The 24,705-nt window shown below is 35.2% G+C and overlaps 1 protein-coding gene across 1 annotated transcript in view; it reads right to left on the reverse strand.

Annotated features, from left to right (window-relative positions):
- The window catches only part of clvs2 (clavesin 2), a 52,246-nt gene that overhangs the window by 8,561 nt on the left and 18,980 nt on the right, over positions 1 to 24,705 (reverse strand). The window contains 2 exon segments of the mRNA NM_001025545.2: positions 1,361 to 1,581; positions 4,321 to 4,431. Of these exon segments, the coding sequence (NP_001020716.1) occupies positions 1,361 to 1,581; positions 4,321 to 4,431 (332 nt within the window).

Raw genomic sequence — 24,705 nt, forward strand, 5'->3', positions numbered from 1 at the left:
TTTTGCAATTTTAAGGACGGAAAAATAAGTTTTGCACCCTGGCGCATGGTCCAACGGGGTTGTGCTTATTCTTCTAATGAGTTATGGGTGTTTTGTGCATTAAACCAATCAGAGTGTCATTTCCCATTCCCTTTAAGGTTCAGTTGCATCTTTGCTATTTACATGGCGACTTTGTAAGTGGAAAAACTGAATGCTTCACAAGCGAGAAAACAGTTAAACAGACAATCTGCAGCACGAGGATAAAGAATAAGCCTCCTCCATTCAGCCTCTTTACTTTCTCTTTCTCTTTACTTTTGTGGAGAAGGAAACGGTGTTGGACACAATCTGCCGAAGACATCCATTTGCCAACATATTTAATTTAGTTAGTTAAGCGCAAAGATTTGTTTCAATTTCTAAATTTAGTTCTAATTTTCAGCAAATTAATAAATAAACAATAACAAAGAAGTGTGGTCAAAAAACTATAACCAAACAAAGGTTTTATTCTTTAGCCCCATATGGTAATGTTGACTTCTCCAAAACACAATATAAATACGCATATAATAAATAATTCTGCTTATAATAATAACATTGTACAAATGCAAATTGTCATGAATAAACTGAAATAAGTTTTATATTTATGTAGAAAATAATCATTTTTGTAACATTTTAATCATTTAATTTTTTGTCATCTGTAAAAATATTTGTGTATTGTAGTACATACTGTTTGTATTAAGCAATGTGTAAGTGGTGGACTTGCATAAGCCCATAACTAACGCGCTCTGCGCTGGACTTTAAACCTGCTTTCAGTTGGTCAATGGCGTGGTCTATTTCAGTTACTCAAAATAGCAAAGCGTCAACAATGTGCCTTAACACTCCTCATATTAACACCAGCACACCCATAAGTCCACAAAGGGGCCCAAATGAATTTGCTATTTAAATGACGTGGTGCAAAACGCAAAATTACTGTTGCGCTGGTCTGGAAATAGCAACAAATCCCACCATACATGTCTTGAGCCTTACTGAGCTGGATGTATGATAGGGCCCTATATCTTTAAAGCTTGTGATTTCCTTCCCACAATTATAAGAAAGCTTATGCAATGCAATTCTGAGAAAAAAACTGCAGTAACCTATTTTTATTATTTAATGCTGATAAATAAAGTTTACGATCATTAAAATGTACTAAAACACAAATAAAACATGAAAAAATTTATTTACATTTCAAGAAATAAAATTTAATTTTAAATGAAAATTAAAAATGAAAGTGTAAAAATTATACAAATAAAGCCTCCCCCTTAAGTGTAAAATAAAATGCAAAAATAAAACAAATACGTTAAACTCAGCCGTGGTAAAGTGCTAAATCATATACTGAAAAGTGACAAACCTCTTCATGGTTTTGGGCGACAGGTCTTTCTCCAGGTCTTTAACAGAAAGGGTGTAGGATTCGGGGCAGTAGTCCGTCTCCTCGTCGTATGCGTGGTCAAGCAGCGTTCTGGCCCATGTGCCCATGTCGTACGGAGGCAACATGCCACCCAGTTCAGACGGCAGAATCTCAGGCAAGATCAGCTGGTGCAAGCTGTTCAGATTGTTTCCATGCATGAAAATCTAATCGCACAACATGAAACACATGGTTATTTTTTTTTATACTAAGCAGCCAGCTTTTAGATTAATAGGCAATGTGTGTGTGTGTGTGTAATACTTAACATCGATGATAATATTGTAAGTACTGAATAAAGGATTTATTGAATCAATTTTTACGACAGACAACTGCTGCTTTATTTTTGGAGATTTTTTTTTTATATTGAAATGCAGCTTCAAAAGCTTTAAAGCACCTTCACCAAAAGTGCACATTATTGCATTACAATCCAAATTGTGGAGTTGTGTTTAGGGTGGACATTATACTGTAATATTGAGATGTGCTATTTTTTGACAGATTTACAGACCGCTAATACGTATGTAAATTAAATGCAAAATAAAAAAAGTATTTTAGTCTTGCTTTCCCATACTTTCCCATACATTCCCCTCGAAAATCAAGACACTAAAGACAATACATGTATTGTTTTCTTCATAAAAATACACCAGAATTAAATGGCTTTATGCTCACAACACAAAAAAAAACATGTCAGTGGTGTAAAATTTTTTTATTTTCATTCTAAATTAATTTTCTTGCCATGTTGCAAGATATATTTAAAGCAATAATCTTTTTTTGTTTTGTTTTAAGCTATTAATCACTTGACTATGCTACATTCATCAAAAGAAGCTTAATTTATACACACCAAAAGCACTTTTTGAATGACTTTGCCTTTGCACAATGTGTGCCTGCAGTTGAAAAAAATACACTCTGAGCAAAAATGCTCATCACTTGCATCGTATTCATTGTCCAATCAAATGAAAGAAGAGGCGGGGTTTTCATTATGATGATAGCAGTGTTTGTGTTGTCAAGACGACTACAGAGACTTTTAAAGATGAAGGAGAGAATTGTAATCGGTGTCTGAAGTTATCTGGAGCTATATGACTTTACAAATCCTGAATATCACAACATAAAAAGCGCAGCACACTTTATTTTTCTTGTCAACAACAAAAGGCAGTGTGGTGTTAAAGACTATAGAACACACAAGACATATCACTTGTATAGTTTTGAATGGGAAAAAAGTGTAATAATGGTCATATGGTGAATGAAGCCCCGCCTTAGTACAGGAGCCAATCAGCTACTGCTATAGACTAACGATTCTCCAGAGGAGGGGCTCGTACCAGAAGTGAGTTTCTGCAGAGTTTGTGTGATTTGAACTTTTAGAAGTAAAATGTTAGAAATAATAGCAAGCTTGACAAACAGTTTTGGAGAATTTGATGTTACCCAAATCAAACAGAAAGCACAACAATGGTAAAAAAAAAAGAGTACTGAAAAATCATACTCAAGTAAAAGTAACAATAATTGCCCGAAAATGCAAGTAGAGTTAAAATATCTGTTGTAAATATTATACATAATATGAGTAAAAAAGTGGCAAAGCAGTGGCGCAGTAGGTAGTGCTGTAGCCTCACAGCAAGAAGGTCGCTGATTCAAGCCTCGGCTCAGTAGGTGTTTCTGTGTGGAGTTTGCATGTTCATTCATTGATGCGTTTACATGCAGTTTGTGCAGGGATTTGTAAACGTAACATTCTGTGGTTCATTTAGTGATCTTTTTATATTCGTTCGTTCCTTCCAATCGTCCTTCCATTGTTTGTTTGTTATGTCCTTCATTCGTCCCTTCCTTCGTTCTTCCCTTCATTCGTTCGTTGATATTTTTGTTACTTCTAGGTCCTTCATTCTTTCATTTCTTCCTTTTTTAGTTAGGTCCGTCTTTCCTTGAATCCTTCCTTCATTCATTTGGTCATTCCTTCATTCCTCCTTTTATTTGTTCACTTATTCAATAGTTTGTTCATTCAATTGTTTTTCTTCCTTCATTAGATTCTTTGTTCATTCATTCATTAATTAGTTCATTTGATCCTTTCTTCTTTAGTTTGATCAGTCCTTCTTTGAATTCTTCCTTCATTCATTTAGTCCTTCCTTCATTCCCTCCTTTATTAGTTCACTCATTTATTAGTTTGTTCATACAGATTTTGTTTTTCCTTCATTAGATCCTTTGTTCATTCATTCATTAAATTGTTCATTCTTTATTTCTTCTTAGTTTGTTCAGTCCTTCTTTGAATTCTTCCTTCATTTAGTCCTTCCTTCATTCCTTCCTTTATTAGTTCACTCATTCATTAGTTTGTTCATTCAGATGTAGTTTTTTCCTTCATTAGATCCTTTGTTCATTCATTCATTCATTCGATCCTTTCTTCTTTAGTTTGTTCAGTCCTTCCTTAAATCCTTCCTTCCTTATTAGTTCATCATTTTCTCATCAGTGTACAAACAGTCTCTGGATCATTGTAAAGATTTTGGACATCTTTTATTTTATTTTCGGATATTTTAATGCTTCCATATGGTTTGTTGTGTTTATAAAGTTCCCATGTCTTGAGGTTGTTCAGTATGATGCTATTTACTTTTTATGTGCAATTTGAATGGACAGGAATCGCAGGACTAGGTCTACGTATATAGATCAGTGATTGCACTTTTTTTTTCCTGCCAACAAAAACAGGCAGTGCGTGTGATAGCCCCCAAAGTCATTTTGCATTTCAAGAAAATGTGTTGATTAAAGGATGTTTAATATACATATTTGTGCTGGAAATTAAATGTAAAAATTCTGAGGATTTTTTGTTAGATTTTATATAAAAGCTAGCATTTATATTTAATAAAAGACATATTAAAAGCATGGTGTTATACCAGTGATCAAAGAAAATCGTGATTAAAATGTTAAAAATGTCTCACCCTTTTTCTTGTTTTGTCCTTGAGAAAAGGTCGGATGACTGTGTACAAAGCGTGGATGTACCAAGGTTGGTTGACAAAATGAATCCCTCCAAACCTGGCTGGGAAGCTATCCTGTGGGAAATGAATCAATAAATCAATCCATCAATCCATCCATCAATCAATCAAAACATTTCAAAATCAGTGGTAACCATTTCACTTGTTTTTGATTAAAATATAAACTGAAACAGATCAGAAATAAATGTGTATGCAAAACAAAGTACATGAAATAATACCAATGATCTTCTCCAGCCTTGTTTTTAGTAGTGGAAGATCATGCAGTGGTATGTATGACAGTTTCTAACACTCATTTGAAGTATCCTGAAGTCTAGTTCATGATTCCACAGAGGATTACACCAAAAAGCAGGCATAATTCCCATTTTTCCCTGATATCACAGTGCTGAAGTTGATAAATACTTTGCTGTGTTCACTAATCTGCCCTGAACAGTAATCCATATTCATAAAGTTGACTGCAGGGGCTCCGGGAAGCCTCATAATGATGCTGTCTCGCAGCTAAGCTCACGAAAATCAAGTCTTGAGTAATGATGGTAAAATACTTCCAGGTCGCAGGTAACAGAGTTTAAACTTCAGTCTAGTTAAGTTTTTTAACTATGAGAAAGAGGGAAAAAAATCTGAAATACAGTAAAAAGTTTGACTTATTCTTTTGATGATAAATCTGAATTGTTCAATTAGTCAGTATCTCATCATGATACTTAAGAAATTACTCTAAAATACTAAGTTGCTGTTTAAGAAGCATTAATTATTACTGTCAGTGTTTGAAATGTTTGTACTATGAAAATATCCTGACAACATATTGAGGTCAATACAAAGATGACTCCAAAATTTGTTTACCTTTTTCAATAATTTGATCAACAACAACAAAAAATACAAAATAAAATGCACATCCTTATTAACAATTAATGTGTTTTTACACACCTGCATCTTTTGTAAACAACCCCTAAAGTGGCCATATACATGTTTTTCCAATCATACTGCTGTACAAAGAGCAAAAGAAGAGCAAGGAAGGACAGTTTACAGGATTACTTATGCATGTTTTGATCTATAGTGACTTTTTAGTAGTTATTCATGAAAGACAAATGCACAAAAGGGTATAGATCTGTCTCTTGGCATGCAAAGTCTCAATGTTTAAGAGAATTTGAACTGAAAACCCTGCAGAGACCATCAGAACAAAGAATTAAAAGACTAGACTAACCTTTTCTGAGAAGCATGTTGTGAACTGGACCAAATCTCACTTTATAGAGCAAATTTAAGTCAAGTTTCACAAACTAATTTCGAGAGGCGCACGTGAAATGATTGATCACAGCTGGTCTCTCATCTGTAATCATTAGTAAGCCCATCAGATCATTCCAAACTCACTATTAAAGCTGCGATCACACTCGAGTTTGAGCTTGCCAAATTCTGTCTTACGGCGCTGTGAAAAGGGGCGGGATTAAACAAGATGATTAGACATTTTAAAAAGCTAGCTATTGGTCCAGAGAGGTCATGTTTGGATCCTCAATTGGTCTCACACAATCAAGTGATGCGATTTCGCAGGTCAGAGTTTACCAAGCTTATATTTTACAACACAACAAACTGTACAACTATTTTGCTCAAGCTTGCATTTCCGGTACACGCATTAGTGTGCGTATGAATGGAAGTCTATGGGGAGAAAAGTCCAGTGTGACCGCAGCTAAATAGTTCAACTAGCATTACTCCCTCACCTTCGTTTTTTAAAGAACCCCCCTCTTCCACCCCATTTCCCCCTTTCCTCCTTTACCAGGGAGAGCTCTCGAGCACTTCCTTATCTTGTACCTCCTCACATGCTCATTGACCAGACAGGAGGTCTCAAGGTCTGAATTTTGTTCGAGCTCAGGGTTCTCTCCCTAGACAGTATGCCAAACCTGCTATTCTTATTAAGCAATATAAGTGTGAACTCTTGAAAAAAAAATTAACCAAGTTTAACATACATAAGTAGGACAAAGGGAATGGGACTGTGCCAAACAAAAGAAAAGAATAAAACAAAAATCAACTAACAAACCCATTTAACTCTTCTCCTAGAACTACAATATAAAACAAAAAGTGAACTTTCAACGTCCTAGACGTCGTATCTTACCTGCTCTCTCTTTACAAAGCAAAACTTACAAGTGTGGCACAAATTTGTAACCAAGTGTGTATAACTAAAAGAATGTGCGCCATGTACTGTACTGTACATCCATGACAGAGCTTACCTATTCCCTCTCCTCCATCTAGAATAATACCCAGATACGATGTTTACACTCCAGTTCTTAAAAGAGTTTGAAACAAATACGTTTCAGTATTACATGGCAAACAAAAGTTAATCAAACAACGGTAAATCAAAGCAAAAGGGGAAGAAACACACACACACACACAGAAAACAAATGCCAAACAAAGCTCAGGTTCACACGAAATGCTGGCTATCCCAAACTGATGCCGTGTTTTCCTTATATAGTGTGCAACCTTCCTGAGGCACAATAATTGGAGCTCTATTACGTCATCGCACGTCAGTCTGTGTCCTGAGTGGTTGACATCCAACACAGACAACCCGTGTATCCTAAAAAACCAGCAAAACCAAAACAACAGTCCCTTAACTGTATAACGTCAAAAAGACGTAATAGGGTCTGTTGGGGAAGATTATGTTTATATTACTCAGATACATGGCAGAGTGAGCACAAATGTTCATCAGCCAATGATTTTCATGCAGGACAAACAGTTCACACAATAAAGGGTTCATTGAAGCTGAAAACACAAAAATCATGAAATGGCAGGCAAGAGTCCCGAACTAAACCTAATAAAAAAACTCAAATCAACTAAATCAGGCCTAAGAATGGTAGAGCTGTGAGAAATGTGATGTCATGTGGCTGCAGATGTGCTAAAATGATTCAAAGCAAGGGGTCACACACTTTTTACAATATTTTGCCCTCTATAACCTACAAAAATTTGAGTTGTAGTCTTTATTTATACTAAATAATTACTGTTCTTTCTTCTTTTTTTTTGACAAAATAAAGCACTTTTAGTTGAAGTGCATTTGTTATTTAGTAGAAAACTGTTCTACCACCATGATTAGGCCACAATTAAAATTTCTTCTATTTATTCTTCTATTTCTTCTAATTCACACTATTTAAGGACAGAAAATGGGAACAAACATATACAAGGGGATAATAATTCTGACTTCAACTCTAATTTCTTCAGATAGACTATGTCATTTCAAAACCCACTGTATTTCCTCACACCAAGGCCTTGTTTACGCTGTCTCGCAGCTTTTCCTATCAAAACCGGCTGGCGTAATGCCGATGATGGCCAGCTGCAGGAAACTGGGTCACTCGGGCCAGTGTCCGGCTGCAGACCGCAGGCCTGTGCATTGGGTGTCAGATCTCGCAGTGGATCTGACACAGAAAGCAGGTGATGCCGAAAGCGCACAGCGATTGGCTGGTGGATCAGAGGAGGGGCTGGGAGGGATTGGCCAGCAGGTGGTGTCAGCACACGATGATATCCCTGCTCCGGGACCTGCTGCGATTGAGCCAGATAAAGGTCTCAGCTGCATTAAACATGAACAGTGAGCAGCTGAAATCTGACTGATCTGTCTTCTTGTGGTGTGACAGGGGGTGGAGATTCAGGCAAACGGGGGATGGGAGATATTGAAGATACACATCATCTGATCCTGCAACTGCTGGCAAAGCATTACTGAATTCACACATTTTGTTATCGTCTGCACCTCTGATTCACAATATATGTGAGCTATATTGCTGTTAGAGATGCTGTAAGATGGTGTATTAGGGTGTTCTGTAATCTGATATGTTAAACAGTTGAATACTATATGATACTATACATTACAAATAGTATAGTGTATCAGCAGAAGCTTCGGTCGAATGCTCATTTGTAATATGTTTAAGATTACTGCTATTTTACTATATCAAATGGACGGTAATTAATATGAATTAAAATGTAAAAATAAATTATGTAATTAAGTGCACACATAAAATGAGCCACAACAACCCCAAATATGTGATTGCTTTAGGATTGACTGATTTGAATAATTTCTAATTAGACATATAAGTATGACATCAGTCACAGAAAGTACATTAACAGATAACATAATAATAGAAATCTAAATCAAATTATGGTATAAAAAACTAAACAACTAATAAATACATAAACATTATTTATTCATTAATTTTCTTTTTGGCTTAGTTCCTTTATTAATCTGGGGTCGCCACAGAGGAATGAACCACCAACTTCTCCAGCATATGTTTTTAGGCAGCGGATGCAACAGAAAAGGTAAACAGTTGCGTTAAGGGAAGACATTATATATAAATATAGTTGAGCAGCAGTTGTCTATAATGTCCTTCCAAAAAAGGTGATGTCTATGTGTACATGTTCAATGTAGTGAATGAAATGAAATGCAAAATAAAAAATATTTTTTAACCCGTAGTATTTTTGTTTTGTTTTCAACACCTAAACGTCCTTACATTATATGCAACTACTCAAGAAACAAAAAACATAACATGTCATCACTCCTGAATGCTGATATTATTTTTAAAATTACAATTAAGAAAATGAATAGTTGGAACATACTAAAAACTGTACTAGACTAATGCTGAATATTCTATACTAAGTACTGGTATAAAACTAAGTAGGCCTATGGTCAGTATAAACTGAATAGCCTAAAACAGTGCTTCGCTTAAAACTTCCTTAAAATGCTACAAACAAAATGAGCAAAGAGCAAACAAATTATTTTAGAGAAATATCAACCAAACAATCAGGAGAATGAACAAACCCAACAGGAACAAGATGTCAACATGACGTCAGATTGACGTTGTACCCCAACGTCGCGGGATGTTGCATTTTGTTTGGTAATGAAAATCAGGTTGACATGAAAACCCAACATCAGGCTGATGTCAATGTCCAACATCCAACCTAAAATGAACCAAATTTTAACATCTAATGATGTTAGAACTTGAAAATGTGTGGACATTACCACTATAACGTCTATCAGACATTGGATTTTGGTTGCCATACGTGACGAATAAATATCAGTATTGGACGTCAATATGACAGTTTAAGATGTTGGCTTTTGGTCCCTTTCCAACACATGAAAACGGGTTGACATCAGAACCCAACGTTAAACCGATGTAAATGTCCAACATTCTACCTAAAATCAACTAAATATTAACATCATTTGATGTCTTTTTTCGACATCTAAGGTTGCTTTCACACAAGCACTTTTGGTCAGCACCCAGGTTCGTTTGACGTCATAGTACTGTACGTTTAGCTAGTGTGAACGTGTCTTCTGAACTTGGGTGCGCACCAGTGAACCATACACGAGTCCGCCTGAAAGAGGTGGTCTGGGGTGCGGTTTACCTCTGATGTGAAAGCAATCGCACCAAATAACGAAAGTGAACCGCCAACTGTACTACAAACTATCGTTTTCATAACGTTCGTTGTGTGTGTGTGTATGTGTGTGTGTGTGTGTGTGCATGTGTGTCACATTTCGTACCGTGGTGACACACAGGGCTGAGCCAGTGCAAACGCAGTGATACACAGTGATGTCAGCTTGTCTTCTCCAAAAACAGCTTCTGCAGACACTGTGTGATGTTTTGAACATGATGTTCCATTGCGGCAATGAAACTTGGGCACGGTCCAGACAATTGAACCAAGAGCTTTCACACTTTTGGTCCGCACCCTGGTTTGTTTGACGTCATAGTACTGTAAGTTTAGCTAGTGTGAATGTGTCCTCTGAACTCAGGTACACCTGAAAGAGGTGATCTGGGGTATTGTTCGAGTAAACTGTGGTCTGGTTCACTTCTGGTATGAATGCAATCGTACAAAATAACCAAATAACGGAAGTGAACCGCCAAATGTACAACAAACTATCGTTTTCATAACACTGATTTGTTTGTGTGAGTGTCTATGTATCACGTACTGTACCTTGGTGACAAGTGGGACTGAGCCAGGGCAAGCACAGTGACAATGTATGATTGTCTCCTCCAAAAACAGCTTCTGCAGACATTACGTGATGTTCTGAATGTTTATAATATTTTTGCGGCAGATAGACGCAAGTCGCTTTTTGTATGTCCAGAACCAAAAGCTTCAGTAAAAGCAGAACAACCTCAATGTGTGTACGTCTTCCAAATTTTGGCGCTGTGCTTTCGTGTCCATGACCTAGCAACAGCCGTACAACCAAAAGACAGTGTGAACATAAACCAACCAAGAAGGTGGCAAGGGAGGACAATCAAACTTGGGTACGGTCCAGGCAATTGAACCAAGTGTAAAAAGCACCCTAACATTGTCCTTAGACATTAGACATGGAATATTGGTCACCTGACGTCACGACCTAAATCTAACCTAATAATAACATCTTATTGTGTGCCTGCTGGAAATCTTCCGAAGAAACTTTAAATCTAATTGTCATTCAGTCATTCACAAACAAAATTCATCATTAAAAAATGACAGCCAACACGTTTGATATTAAAAAAAAAACATACACAGCAAACAGAAAAATATAAAGTATATAAACAGTGAGGAATAAAGGTGGAGAATTGACATGAATAATGATACAATCAGGAAGGCAAATCCGATCCATAAAAAATACAAAAATGAGTAAATAAACAAATACCTAATCCCCTCAAAATCAATTAAAGGAGAAAATATCACTGCTTAATAGGAAAACAAATCAGTTATTCTGTAAACTGTCCCCTTTTTGCCCTCTTTTTTATTTTTGTACTGCATCTGGCCACTTAAAAAACACTATTTTACAGAAAAGAAAAAAAAACAGATTAAACAATTGCTTTACAATTTAGCAATTGCTTTACAAAGTTGCTAATGTGTGAAACAAGCACACCAAAACAAACAAAAAATCCCACACAATTAAAACCAGTAAACAGAAATCTTGACCGCAAGCCACCTGTAAACAAATTTGCACAATTAATATTTATGAAGAGAAGTAATTCTTGCCACTTTATTATGCAGTGAGCCTGTAATCGTTGACAGAAATGTGCCACTTTGGGCTAAATTTTTGCGGTCATCACAGGAGCAAAAGCAGATGAAAAAAAAAGTAAATGCTGTTTTAAAAAAACAGGCAAACTAATTATTTTATTAATGTCAAGATTTGTTAAACAAGCCACTCAAAACATATAAAACACTCTTATGGAGTGATCTGGGTTTTATGCTTGATGCTTCTGCATTGGCGTTTTGGTCAAGTGACGCACTCAGATGAATTGTTGAAAAGGGTTTGCTTGTATTAGCTTGAATACAAATCCATCAAGCGGCTCACATAGATTCTGGCAGAAGGTCAGATCGACTAGAAAGGAGGCAGAGCCACGGGATAATTGCTCTTAAAAGTGCCTCATTGTGAAATCAGGAGCCATTTAAAACATCAATCTGCAATGTTAAATAATTACCGGTTTTAAACAGCGACACTGAATTGCAGTTTATCACAGGACGGCCGTGCTTTGGAGCTCTACGGGGTTGTTTTTAGTCTTTATGTAAGCTGATGGAGCGCTGATTTCATCTGTGCATTTTGTTTCAGTGGCTTGACATGAAACATCCCTCTCTTTTCTTTTCAGGAGTCACTGATGATGCACGGCTGAACTCTAGCGTGGTAATTGAAAAAAAAAGAGAGAGAGAGAGATCTATTTGCTGGAGTCCTTTTGAAAGATGTAGCCTGAGGAAAAGCTAGTATTTTATCATGGTCTCCTTACCAAATAATACATATCAGTCAGAGGCAGTGAGCTGTCCTAGTTTCACTGACAGGATTCCTGGATATGAAACCTGATTTCTAAAAGCCTTTAGGAAAAGAAAAACAATGGTTTCTTTAACCTAAAATACAAATACTGGTTCAAAGCTGGAGTTTTTTTAGAAGAATATAAGGAATATATATATATATATATATATATATATATATATATATATATATATATATATATATATATATATATATATATATATATATATATATAGGGATGGGAAGATTAACCGATATGTATCGATACGCGGTCATGCGCGTGCACGATGCGAGTGCATCGGTTGAGCAGCAGAGGATGAATGAAATTTTGGAAGCAAATCGAGATGCATCGGTTTTTGCGAGATGCATCGGTTTTTCCGAGATACAGCTTATTTTTTTAATATAGAATGTATTTTTTATTTATTAACAAGTGTTGTCAACCTGTTTTTGGCGCATAATTTAATCGACCTACATAAAGTAAGCCTTAGCAACGGATTTGCGGATGTGTACACTCACACTACAACTCAGTGTATCAGGTGTGCGGATGAAGCTAGTGGAGCGCCCTCAGAAAGCGAGAGAAGCAAAACAAACATTTTATTCCCCACTGAGTTTTAAATCTTAAGTATGGCAACATTATGGATTTAAGGATGGACGACTTGACAGGACAGATGCAATTTGCAAAATGTGCCGCGCATCTATAAAATACGCGGGCAGTACGAGTAATCTGATATCTCACTTGAAGCAGCGCCACGGTGTTGTTGTGAAAGCATCTTCCAGTGTTCCTACATCACCGGCTTTCGCACTGCTTGAACTGTAGCTACCAGCTCCAAAAGTAGTGAGAAAAGCACTGCAAGTTTTTTTTTTCCATGCGCAAAAGTTTTGTGCGCTCTATGCCAATAACGGATGTTACTGCATTGTTCATCTGCAGGGCCGGAGCAAGCTGAACTGCTGCTCTAGGCAGAGGACGATCACGCCGCCCTCAACCCCAATGTTAAAACGAAAGTGACCGGTTATGAAAATGAAGTGACGTGTCGCGGACCTCTATTCTGCCGCCCTATGCGCGGATATAACTGAGGACGCGCGGGTGTCGCGGACCTCTATTCTTCCGCCCTATGCGCGGATATAACTGAGGACGCGCGGGTGTCGCGGACCTCTATTCTGCCACCCTATGCGCGGATATAACTGGGTGTTGCGGACGCCGCCCTCTCTATACTGCCGCACTAGGCGGTTTTAAACACCTCCTCCTGTTAATTTTTATTTAATTATAATAATAATAATAATATTAATAATAATAATGATAAAAATAATGGGTGTCACGGTGGCACAGTGGGTAGTTTGACCACCTCACAGCAAGAAGATTGCTGGTTTGTTATATTTTTATTAGCCTGTTGTTTACAGTGACAGTGATGTTTCAAAGCAGCATAACACTGCTAGTTCACAACCTTAAGTTTTGAATAATCAGTGGCAAAATATATCTTTGTAAAACTTGTTTTCATAGTTGAAAAGTTAAATCACAATTCTTGTTGTGCAATGCTCAACCTTTATGTTGAAAGAGTGCAAATATATATATTTTAATATATATTGCACTTATACATTCTGTTTATCTTGAAAATCCTTAAATAATATGTGCTATATGTTCTAAAATGGCCCTGTACTGTAAACTGACACTCTGGCTCTGAGAGAAAAGCCAGTTTGTAAAAAAAAGTCTTGGTTTTGCTTGGTTAATAAATAATCAAACTCATTCAATGGCACAGCATCCTCTTTCACATCATCTCATAAACTTGATTTAATTAGTTAGTGCTGAATTATCGCATTGTATCGTGATATGGGTGTGAATCGTATCGTGTTGCATCGCAATATGTCATAAATGTATCGCTAATATATCGGATCGTATTCTTTGTATCGAGATGCGTATCGGATCGGCATTATAGCTTAGATGCCCAACCCTAATATATATATATATATATATATATATATATATATATATATATATATATATATATATATATATATATATATATATATATATATATATATATATATATATATAATATATAATATATATATATACAGTTGAAGTCAGAATTATTAGCCTCCCTCTTTATTGTCCCCCCAATTTCTGTTTAACTGAGAGATTTTTTTCAGCACATTTCTAAACATAATAATTTTAATAACTCATTTCTAATAACTGATTTATTTTATCTTTGCCATGATGACAGTAAATAATATTTTATTAGATATTTTTCAAGACACTTCTATACAGCTTAAAGTGACATTTAAAGGCTTAACTAGATTAATTGCGTAAACTAGGCAGGTTAGGATAATTAGGCAAGTTATTGTATAACAATGGTTTGTTCTGTAGACTATTGAAAATATATACTGTATAGCTTAAAGGGGCTAACAATTTTGTCTTTAAAATGTTTAAAAAAAATTAAAACTGCTTTTATTCTAGCCAAAATAAAACAAATAAGACTTTCTCCAGAGGAAAAAATATTATCAGACATACTGTAACAAAATTTTGTGCTCTGTTAAACATCATTTGCGAAACATCATTTAAAGGGGGGCTAATAATTCTGACTTCATCTGTTTATAATTTATGGTCAAGAATTGTTCACTCTTTTGTAAAAGGAATTGCTTTTTTTTCTTTACAATATAAAAGGTGATTTAAGACAATAGAAGAATGGAAAAACGTTGCCTGGTCTGTTGAACTAGTTGTCAAAGATGTTGAACTAGTTGTCAAAATCTGTCAAGCTAATTTTGTTTAATTTATTAAACCTTTTTTTTTCCTGAAAATGTCTTGAAAATTGAACAATTTGATAAATGATTTACAGATCTGAGTATGTTGTAGGTTCAATTCCAATATGTACTGCAATATTGTTCACAGTTGTGCACAGCTCTACCCAAAGTTTTTTATTTTTTTGTAAACAAGGGTGTATTTATTCTTTTGCACAATGCTGTGGATAAACTAGCATTGCAAAGAACATATGAAAAAAAGTAAAACATACATATTCCGTGTCTTGTACTCAGATACCTCACCTAATGCAATGATGTCTAACTTTACTGTAGTTTTCAAACGGCTGCTCAAACAGTATATAATGCATTCTTGAGCATTTTCGGAAGTGTTACCAAAACCTGACTGTTTTGCATTTGAATAAATGTCCAGAGTAAACTGTCATAATATAACATGACAAAGCCATTTGACTACCTTGTTCATAAACAATGGTGTCAGGACTTTTCATCTTGTTGAATCTGACACTTTCATTGACATGAATACTTGCTTTTGAGGAATGAGCTTTCCATTTTGGCCAAGTGACACACTTTTGCAGGTTAATAATAATAATAATAATAATAATAATAATAATAATAATAATAATAATAATAATAATAATAATAATAATTATTATTATTATTATTATTATTATTATTATTATTTTATTTAGAATGCACTTTTCTGAGACCCAAAGCACTACAACAACAGAGAAATCAAATATGCAATAAAATACAAGTATGCATAAAAAAGTTCTAAAATATAAACACAGAATAATCAAAAATCTAAAAATGCAGTCTTTAAAAGATAGGTTTTAGCCTCTTCTTGGAAAATAACTAAAAATGTGGAGGCATTTTTTACAGAATAAGGGAGAGCATTTCCTAACCTGGGGGCAGCAACAGAGAAGGCTCTCCCCGCCATTGATTTTAGTCTACAGGGTGGCTGTTTAAGGGTCAGAGTATCAGCAGACCGCAGGGAACGAGAAGGTGTGTACTGAGAGACAATGTCATAGATATAGGAAGGAGCTGTACCATGTAGAGCTTTATATGCAAGTGTGATTGTTTTAAAAATAATACAGGGATGAACTGGGAGCCAATGCAAGCTATAAAGCACATTAGTAATGTGCTGCGTGTATGCGAGAATGCGTGCTGCTGAGTTTTGAATATACTGTCGGTTATCAACTAGGTTTTGCAGTCCGTACTAATTGTTTTGAGAAATGCATTAACTGTTGTGCAAATGTAAATAGTGTTGTAAGAAATAAATACACCAAAGTGACTGAGAAAAACTGTAATATGATAAATATTTCTGAATACTTTATATCATAAAGATATTTGTATAGCTTCATTTTTTTCATTGTATAAATAAATTATTTGAATTTTTAGATCCCTTAACTCTACCACTACCCATACTGAACCATAAACAGAGAATAATAGATATTCAATCATTAATTCATTTTAATTCATCTTAGTCCCTTTAATCATTAGGGGTCACCACAGCGGAATGAACCGCCAACTTATCCAGCATCTGTTTTACACAGCAGATGCCTTTCTAGCTGCAACCCATTACTGGGAAACATCTATACACACTCATTCACAAAAGCCAATTAGGTTTATTCAATTCACCTATAGCGCATGTCTTTGGACTGTGGGGGAGACCGGAGCACCTGGAGGAAACCCATCCCGACACAGGAGAACATGCAAACTCCACACAGAAACGCCAACTGACCCAGCCGAGGCTCTAACCAGTGACCTTCTTGTTGTGAGGCGACAGTGCTAACCACTGAGCCACCATGTCGCCCAGAGAATATACAACCCAATACAATTATTGTTACTATATGTACCGCAGATAAAATAAGTAACATGATTTTTTTCTAGTAAATAAATTTCTAAAGGAGCTATAAAAAGGGATGGATGGATGGATGGATGGACGGACGGACGGATAGACGGATGGACAGACAGACAGACAGACAGACGATGATAGATAGATAGATAGACAGACAGACAGACAGACAGACAGACAGACAGACAGACAGACAGACAGACAGACAGACAGACAGACAGACAGACAGACAGACAGACAGACAGACAGACAGACAGACAGATAGATAGATAGATAGATAGATAGATAGATAGATAGATAGATAGATAGATAGATAGATAGATAGATAGATAGATAGATAGATAGATAGATAGATAGATAGATAGATAGATAGATAGATAGATACTGTAGATAGATAGATAGATAGATAGATAGATACATAGATACATAGATAGATACATAGATACATAGATACATAGATAGATAGATAGATATGTAAATGTACTTGATGGTAAAACCAAATGTACTTAAGTCAATGTACCTAAAAGTATTTAGTGGTCAAACCAAACTTTAACTAAAAACAAACCCAGAGAGCTGATGCAGCAATCGCTCCATTAGCTGTGCTTCTGGCAGCTGAGGCTAACAGTTACCATCCCGTTAGCAATACTTTGTCTAAAATGAAGACAAACTAACCATAACGGAGCGAGCTAGTAATAAGAAGCTCCAGGCTGTGACACGTGCCATTGCTCACGTCAATAATTAAAGCTCTACGGGAGACATTTTATCTACTCCTGCCAGATCCGGTCCACTGAGCGGAGCCAACGCAAGGCCAATAACACAAAGACGAAATGCTACTTGCTAGCTGTCAGCTCTGCTACAGATCACAACAGTCCCGTTATAGTGCGATAAACAGAGCGCGACCGTAACTGTGCCACTTTGCAGAGAGCAAAACAATTAGTCGAACTCCAGTCCTGCGGGCCTAGATATGTCTAGTGTCATTTCCCAGATAAGCAGGATGTCTAATAGAAGCGCTTTGCTTTCTGGGGGGCAGCAGATGTGTGTATTCAGATGAACTAGTTGATGCAAGTTTGGGTAAAGTTAAGTCACCATTCGATACATATCGTATCGTGAGTTCAGTATCGTGATATTACAGCATTTATTTAAGCATATTTTATAAAGAAATATTTTTTTATTGTTGTTATTCCTGCTAAGAAAGAAATAGTTCAGCCAAAAATGAAAATTACTGTATGTTGTTTTTTCACCCTCCACTTGTTCTAAACCTGTTTGAGTTTCTTTCTTTTGTTGAACACAGGAGAAGATATACTGAAGGACATTGGAAAAAATAAGATTAGCTATATTAGCTATGTAAAAAAAAGATGGCAAAAAAAACATATGCACAAAACTGGAATATCACAAATAAAGGCAGCGTTTCCATCCAATGAGTCATTCATTCATTTACTAATTTTCAACCGATTTTCCGTTGCTGGGTCGCGGGGGTAGCAGTCTTAAGCCTGGTTTATACTTCTGCGTCAAGTGACCGGCGTAACCTACGGTGCATGCAACGCGCACAGCTGTGCATTTATACTTCTGCGCGCTGTCTCTGTTGGTCTGCATTAACACTTACGAAACTCTAGTTGGCAGTAGGGTTGCAACAATATACCGGTATGACGGTCTACCACGATTTGAACGTGCACGTTTATCATACCATGAACAATTGCATATCAAAGGCTTTAACCCTTAAAGACCAAGACAGCCGCCCGCGGCTAAAAATAAGTATTGCTCTTAAAAGTTTAATAACTTTTGATCCGCTGATCCGATTTATACAATTCAAAGATTGGCATGAAGAAAAGAAACTCAGCTTTCCAGTGCTGTATCACATAACATTCGCGGACTTTCAGAGGCTCCGCAATCAGTGCTGTTACGTCATCAAAATTTGACAACGCTGATTTGACAAAGAAACGCTCGCCACTGTGTCTCCGGACAAACCAGACATGATACATTGATGCATTGTCCCTCCTCCATGCCCAGATTGGTTCAAACTCGCTATATCACAACCAATAAGCATAGGTTTCGCTTTTGTTTGTGGACCAACAATGAGCTTTTTGAACAACACGGAATGAGAGATAGGCTGTACATTTATGCGTGGCTAAATAAAACGCAAAAAAAAAAAATTTTGTATGAAATAATTCTCATACTAAGTACTTTTGCATGCACAGCAGCACAGAAACATGACAAAACAGTGACACAGCAAAGACGAACTGCTGCTCTTGCTGTTTTCAAAAGACGCAAATGAAGGTGCAGCTGTTTGTCTGCATTGCAGACAACCATATCCAAATCCATATCCACAGACAACCATATCCATGCTGGCACATAAAACCTAAGGATGTTCCATATTGAATCTAATTTCGTTATGTAACTATTTATAGTATAGTAAATATTTATATCTATTTTTTACTGAGGGTTTGCACCATGTTTATTTGGACTTTATTTGGACTTTGACACATTATTTATTATTTTCTTTTTTTATTTTTGTTCATTGTAAGTGGTGTTGTTTATAGTAACTAAAAATATATTATTTGGAAAAAGTCAAATTTGCTTCACTGTTCTATTATTTTGTAACATTTGTAACATACCGTATACTGCGAAACCGTCAAACCGTGGTATTGTTTTAGACAATTATCATACCGTAAAAAATTCAACGTTACAACCCTAGTTGGCAGTGAGGTGTAAATGTTCCTCTGTGTCGAGTTTCTTCGCTGCTGTTTGCTTTTCCTGAACACTTCCGGGATGTACAAGTGGCTCAAACTCGCTCATTTTGAGGCAGGAACCGGCGGACGTGCAACAACTTTAACTATGAGGTAAACACAAAACAAAACTTTCCATCCGGAGCTCCTTCACGGGACTCCACAAATGTAAACAGCGGCTTGTATCCGAGATTTTGTCATTTCAGTCATGACCCAAAGCTCATGACCATAGGTGAGGGTAGGAGCTTAGATTGACGGGTGAATTAAAAGCTTAAAAGGCCACCAGGTGCTAGCATACGAGCCCCAACCCCAGCCCTGGCTCCAGTATTAGAAACACATTGCATAAGTGTTAATTGTTATTTTGTCTTTTGACACAAATTACAATTGAATACAAATTATGATATTTTAGATGAAATACGAAAGCTTAATTTCTGTAATAAGAGGTTAACCCCAAAGTTAACATGAACTCACTTTTTACTTATCCTCATATAGTTTCAATACCACATACATACCATATATACAGTATACACACACTATGGATGTCAATAGTTACTTATTTTACAACATTCTTCAAAATATATATTTGTGTTTAACAAAAAAAGACAAACTGGAAATTTGGAGTAAACTGGAAAGAGTGTTAATGGTCAAAGAATTCATTTTTTAGGGGGTGAACAATCCCTTTAAATCTTCGATTCAGTGAATCATTCAGTCAAATGACTTGTTCAAAACACCTGTCACCATCACCAACGATCTAATCCTGGCAGATTGCTAGTAAACAAGCAAATCGCATAGAACTACAAATGTGCCATCATTTGGACTATAAGATCCAGTCATGCACTGCACAATCACACCAGTTCCTGATCCCGTTTGATTACACTCACAGCTGAAGCTGCTCATGGACTGATTACTGGACTATTTATACAGCGCACAAACACACAGAATTGGCTGAGTCTTGTTATACTGTCAGTGAACATTATGATACGTTTTCCTTGCCTTTTCGTGTTAGACCTTTGCTTTATTGTTTTGTTTGTTTAGGTTGTCAGCTGCCTGCCTGTCCTGACTATTCATCTGTGTTTTGACCATGTCTCTGGATTCCCTGTATACATCTGTTTGCTCCTGTGTTAATTGTTGCTTGCCTGACCCTTCAACGCATAATAAACCCTGTGTTTGGATCCGCACTCCGTTGTCAGCATCCCACTTCATATTACAATCTGATCCATTAAGAAATGAAGCAAGTGATCCAGTCTTTATGAATGAATCATAAAATCTAACTCACTCAATTAAGAAAACAGATTATTGCTGATAAAAAGAAAAAGATTTTTTTCATCAGCAAAACAGAAAAATGGACAAATTGTCTCTAGCTTACTTAGTATTCATTTACTGTTTGTTGAGCTGTTGCATAGACATTCACACGCTGATATTCAGAAAAAAGCTGACAGCTGATTCTGTGGTTAATTTTAATCGTATGGATGTAAAACAACTTATAATATGATGAATTTGGCTTTTATAACTTAAATTATTAGACTCATTCTGACATTCCGCATTGGAACTGTAACACATTTTTTTAATTTTTAAACTGAGAGATTGACTCCATAATGTCAGCTTGCACAATTTTAAAACAAATCTATTACCATAATTGATGATAAATCATGCCGATTTGTTGAAATTTTCAATTACTTTCAGATTTGTTCTTCCAGAGACGTTCAACCAAAAACATTGTCAAAGCATTTCATGACTTCATGCTTTAAGGTGTACAGTCAATATGAAGTTTGTGTGTTGTGCTGCTGGCTCTATTGGCTCTATCTATCTAAAATTTCATATTGACCAAGTAAATGCGCACCCTGACCTGAGGCGGGAGAGAAGATAAAGATGAATTACCAACCTACGTCACACATGACTCCGCATGGGTTGCCGGTTGCAAAAAGAGACGGGTTGCAATAACAAACATGTCATGTTGTGCAGTAGAATGCCAAATTCTTAACTTTTACCATACACCACACTGCTTTTAATGCCAACCACAAACGTCTTTGGCTAAAAGGGAGCTGAATGGGATGAGGACCTAAATAAAAATGCTTGACTCTACAGTTCTCACTTCATATCAGGTAAGTTCACGCTATGCTGAATCATACACGTTACTCGTTTTTGATTGCAGCAATGATTTCAATGATATGCATTAATAAAACAGCAATGATATGGTTAATTAAACTGTGGACACTGAATGCTTAGAATGAAACCTTAAAGTTATTAAGGTAAAGTTGGTTTTATATTCACACATTCGTGACACACTCACAATATTGTTTACCACGGCACTTTAAATACTCAGTCTGAATTAACCTGCAAGTGTAAACAACATTAACACTGTTTATTTGACTTGACAATGTTGTACTTTGATAGTCATTGAGTGCTAATATTATTTCGCTATTTAGAGTTTGCAAATAATACTTTTATGAAATTATATTATTAAGGAAAAAGTCTGAATGTGCGAATATAAAACCTACTTTACCTTGATGTGTAAGTTCACATATACCCTGCTGAACAGGTGCAGTTCACTGTCAGAATACAGTTGTTTTGCTTGTTGATAATTATCCATTATGTTGTATAGCTCCGTCTTTTTTCTTTGTCTATGGCTAGGCAGAACCTTGTTTTTTTTCATGGAACATTATTTCTTGCACATGACTACACAGAACAAAATTGTTGGCATCCAAAGTCTTGTAGGGCTTTAACTTCTCTTTTGTTAAAACACTTGGAGCTTCAACGAGATTGCATATTTTGGCCATTTTGTCTTATCCAATATCCATTGGAAGAGATGCTACGCAAAGGGACCAGTCAGACGAACACCGCTCACTTTAACTTTAATTTTGCAGAATAACTGTGCTTATCACTGAGTGACAAGCAGTTATAGTATGCTGAAAGCATTATGTAAATAATATTTATACAATGCAATCAATATAACTTATTTCTAAGACAACAACAAACTCTGTACCATCTGTGTCATTCCCTTGCTGTAAATGCAAGCGCTTCCTTTTTTTTTCTGTCACCTTGCACCTTACATCCTAAATGTTTACAAACATGGTAATTTATCTATAGTGAACAAAATGTTTGGCACAGTTTTTCTTTGCTTTTGGAGCTTCTGATGATCACAGTTGAACCACTGAAGTTTTATTTTTTTCTGGACTTTTTTCTGAATGTCTCAGGACCGTTGATGTCAATGGAGGATGAGAGAGCTCTCAGATTTAACTTTAAATATCTTTATTAGTATTTTGAAGATTAATGAAGGTCTCAGGGGATTTAAAAAAACACGTAGGTGAGTAATTAATTACAGAATTATCATTTTTGGGGAAGCTAACCCTATAACTCGATATGTGGAGTTCATTGTTATGTAACTCAGCCACTGGTCGTTCTGGTGGTCCCACTAAATTTTTGCAGAGACTACAGCATATAAGAATCAGAATTCCTAAGGTTTTTATTCATTTTTGGTGTATTAAAATCTATTTTTTATTTAATTACCTCAGAAAAATATCTATCACCTGTTTATTTGATTTTATAATAGCATGATGTTCCTATAATCTGAAATATTGTTATGGCTTTTATTTATCCAAGTAAAGCTGCTCTGACAGAACTGACATTGTAAAAAGTGCTATAGATCTGACCTAACTTCAATTTATCGTAATGTTTACATCAGTGAATCATAAAATGTTGCATTTTTATATTATCACTTTATAAATATGTATTGTTCGTTACAACACTAGACGTGAGGGACGCAAACCTACTCCATGTGCAGCTTGCTATTACTTGCTACTTGCTATTACTGTTGATTAAACAGGGACTGAGAAGGAGCTCCATCCATGGATCAGGCTTTCCAGTGTTTGCTGATGGGACAAAGAGTGCTGTATAAATATTGCATAAACCTCTGACCTGACACTTACTGAATCTGTTCAAGCAAAGAAAATTGATCTGAATCAGATGTCTTAAAATTAGAGAGCGTACAAAATGGCGATATTTAATTGTTTCTATGGATAACGTAAAGGGATTTTCCACCCAGAAATTAAATATGTTTTTGGAGAGAAATACAAAAATGACTTGTGAGGTAAGGTTGGTGTACCATAAAAAGCACTTTAAATCATCTGTTGTCATCAGCTGATGTACTTGTATAGGACTTGGATTTGTTTTCTCCACATCCATAGATCTTACATCTATATATATGTAAGAACCATGGAAAAAAATTAAATAAAATAAAATGAATAAAATAAAACAAATAAAATAAAATATTAAATAAATAAAATTTTATAAAATCAAATAAATTAAATAAAACGATACAAATAACATGAAATAAAATAAAAAATAAGATTTATTTAAATAAGTGTTGCTTATACTCCAAAATAAATGTACAGACTAAAACAAAACTTTACAATTCAATGTAAAAACACTAAATACGGCATAAAAAAAAATAAATAAATCTAAAAAAAATAAATAAAATACAATAACAAAATTAAATGTTTGTCTAAAACGATAAAAGTCCAGGTCAATCAATTAAAATGATTTAAACTGACATAAAAACACCCACAACAAACAAATACCTAAACAACAATAAATAAAATAAAATAAATAACACAGAATAAATATAAATAATACATATTACAATTATTATATTACATAATATTTGTAATATTAATGATAAAAAAATCTAGTTGATCCTTCACACATTGTCTGTCCCAGAGAAGCAGAAAAAAAATACAGTGCAAAGAAAATGACTTTTTATGGAAGAGTAGTGGAAGCTACAAATGATAAAATATAAAAATTTTATAAAATATAATAAAAAAGAATTAAAAACAAACAAACAAAACAAATAAAATAAATAAAAAATAAACAAAATTTGATCAAACAAAACAAATGATTTAAACATAAAATAAAATGATTATACAAATAAATGTTACAAATACTCCACAATAAATGCACAGAAAAAAAAAACTTTACAATCCAATGTAAAAATATTAATTACTACAAATAAAACTAAATCTAAATAATAAAAGCAATAACGGAATAAATGTTTGTCTGAAATGATGTCAGTCTAGGTCAATCAATTAAAATTCTTTAAAGTGTAAAAAAAAAAAATTAATATAATAATAATAATAAACAATAAAAATACCCCCCCCCCCAAAAAAAATCAACGAATAAAATTAAATAAAATTTAAAAATGAATAAAATAATAAATATATATAATATTTGTATTATATAATATTTATAAAATTATTGTAAAAACAAATCTTGCTGATCCTCCA

This window comes from Danio rerio, chromosome 20, assembly GCF_052040795.2.
Source record: "Danio rerio strain M-AB ecotype USA chromosome 20, GRCz13ab, whole genome shotgun sequence".
NCBI lineage: Eukaryota > Metazoa > Chordata > Actinopteri > Cypriniformes > Danionidae > Danio > Danio rerio.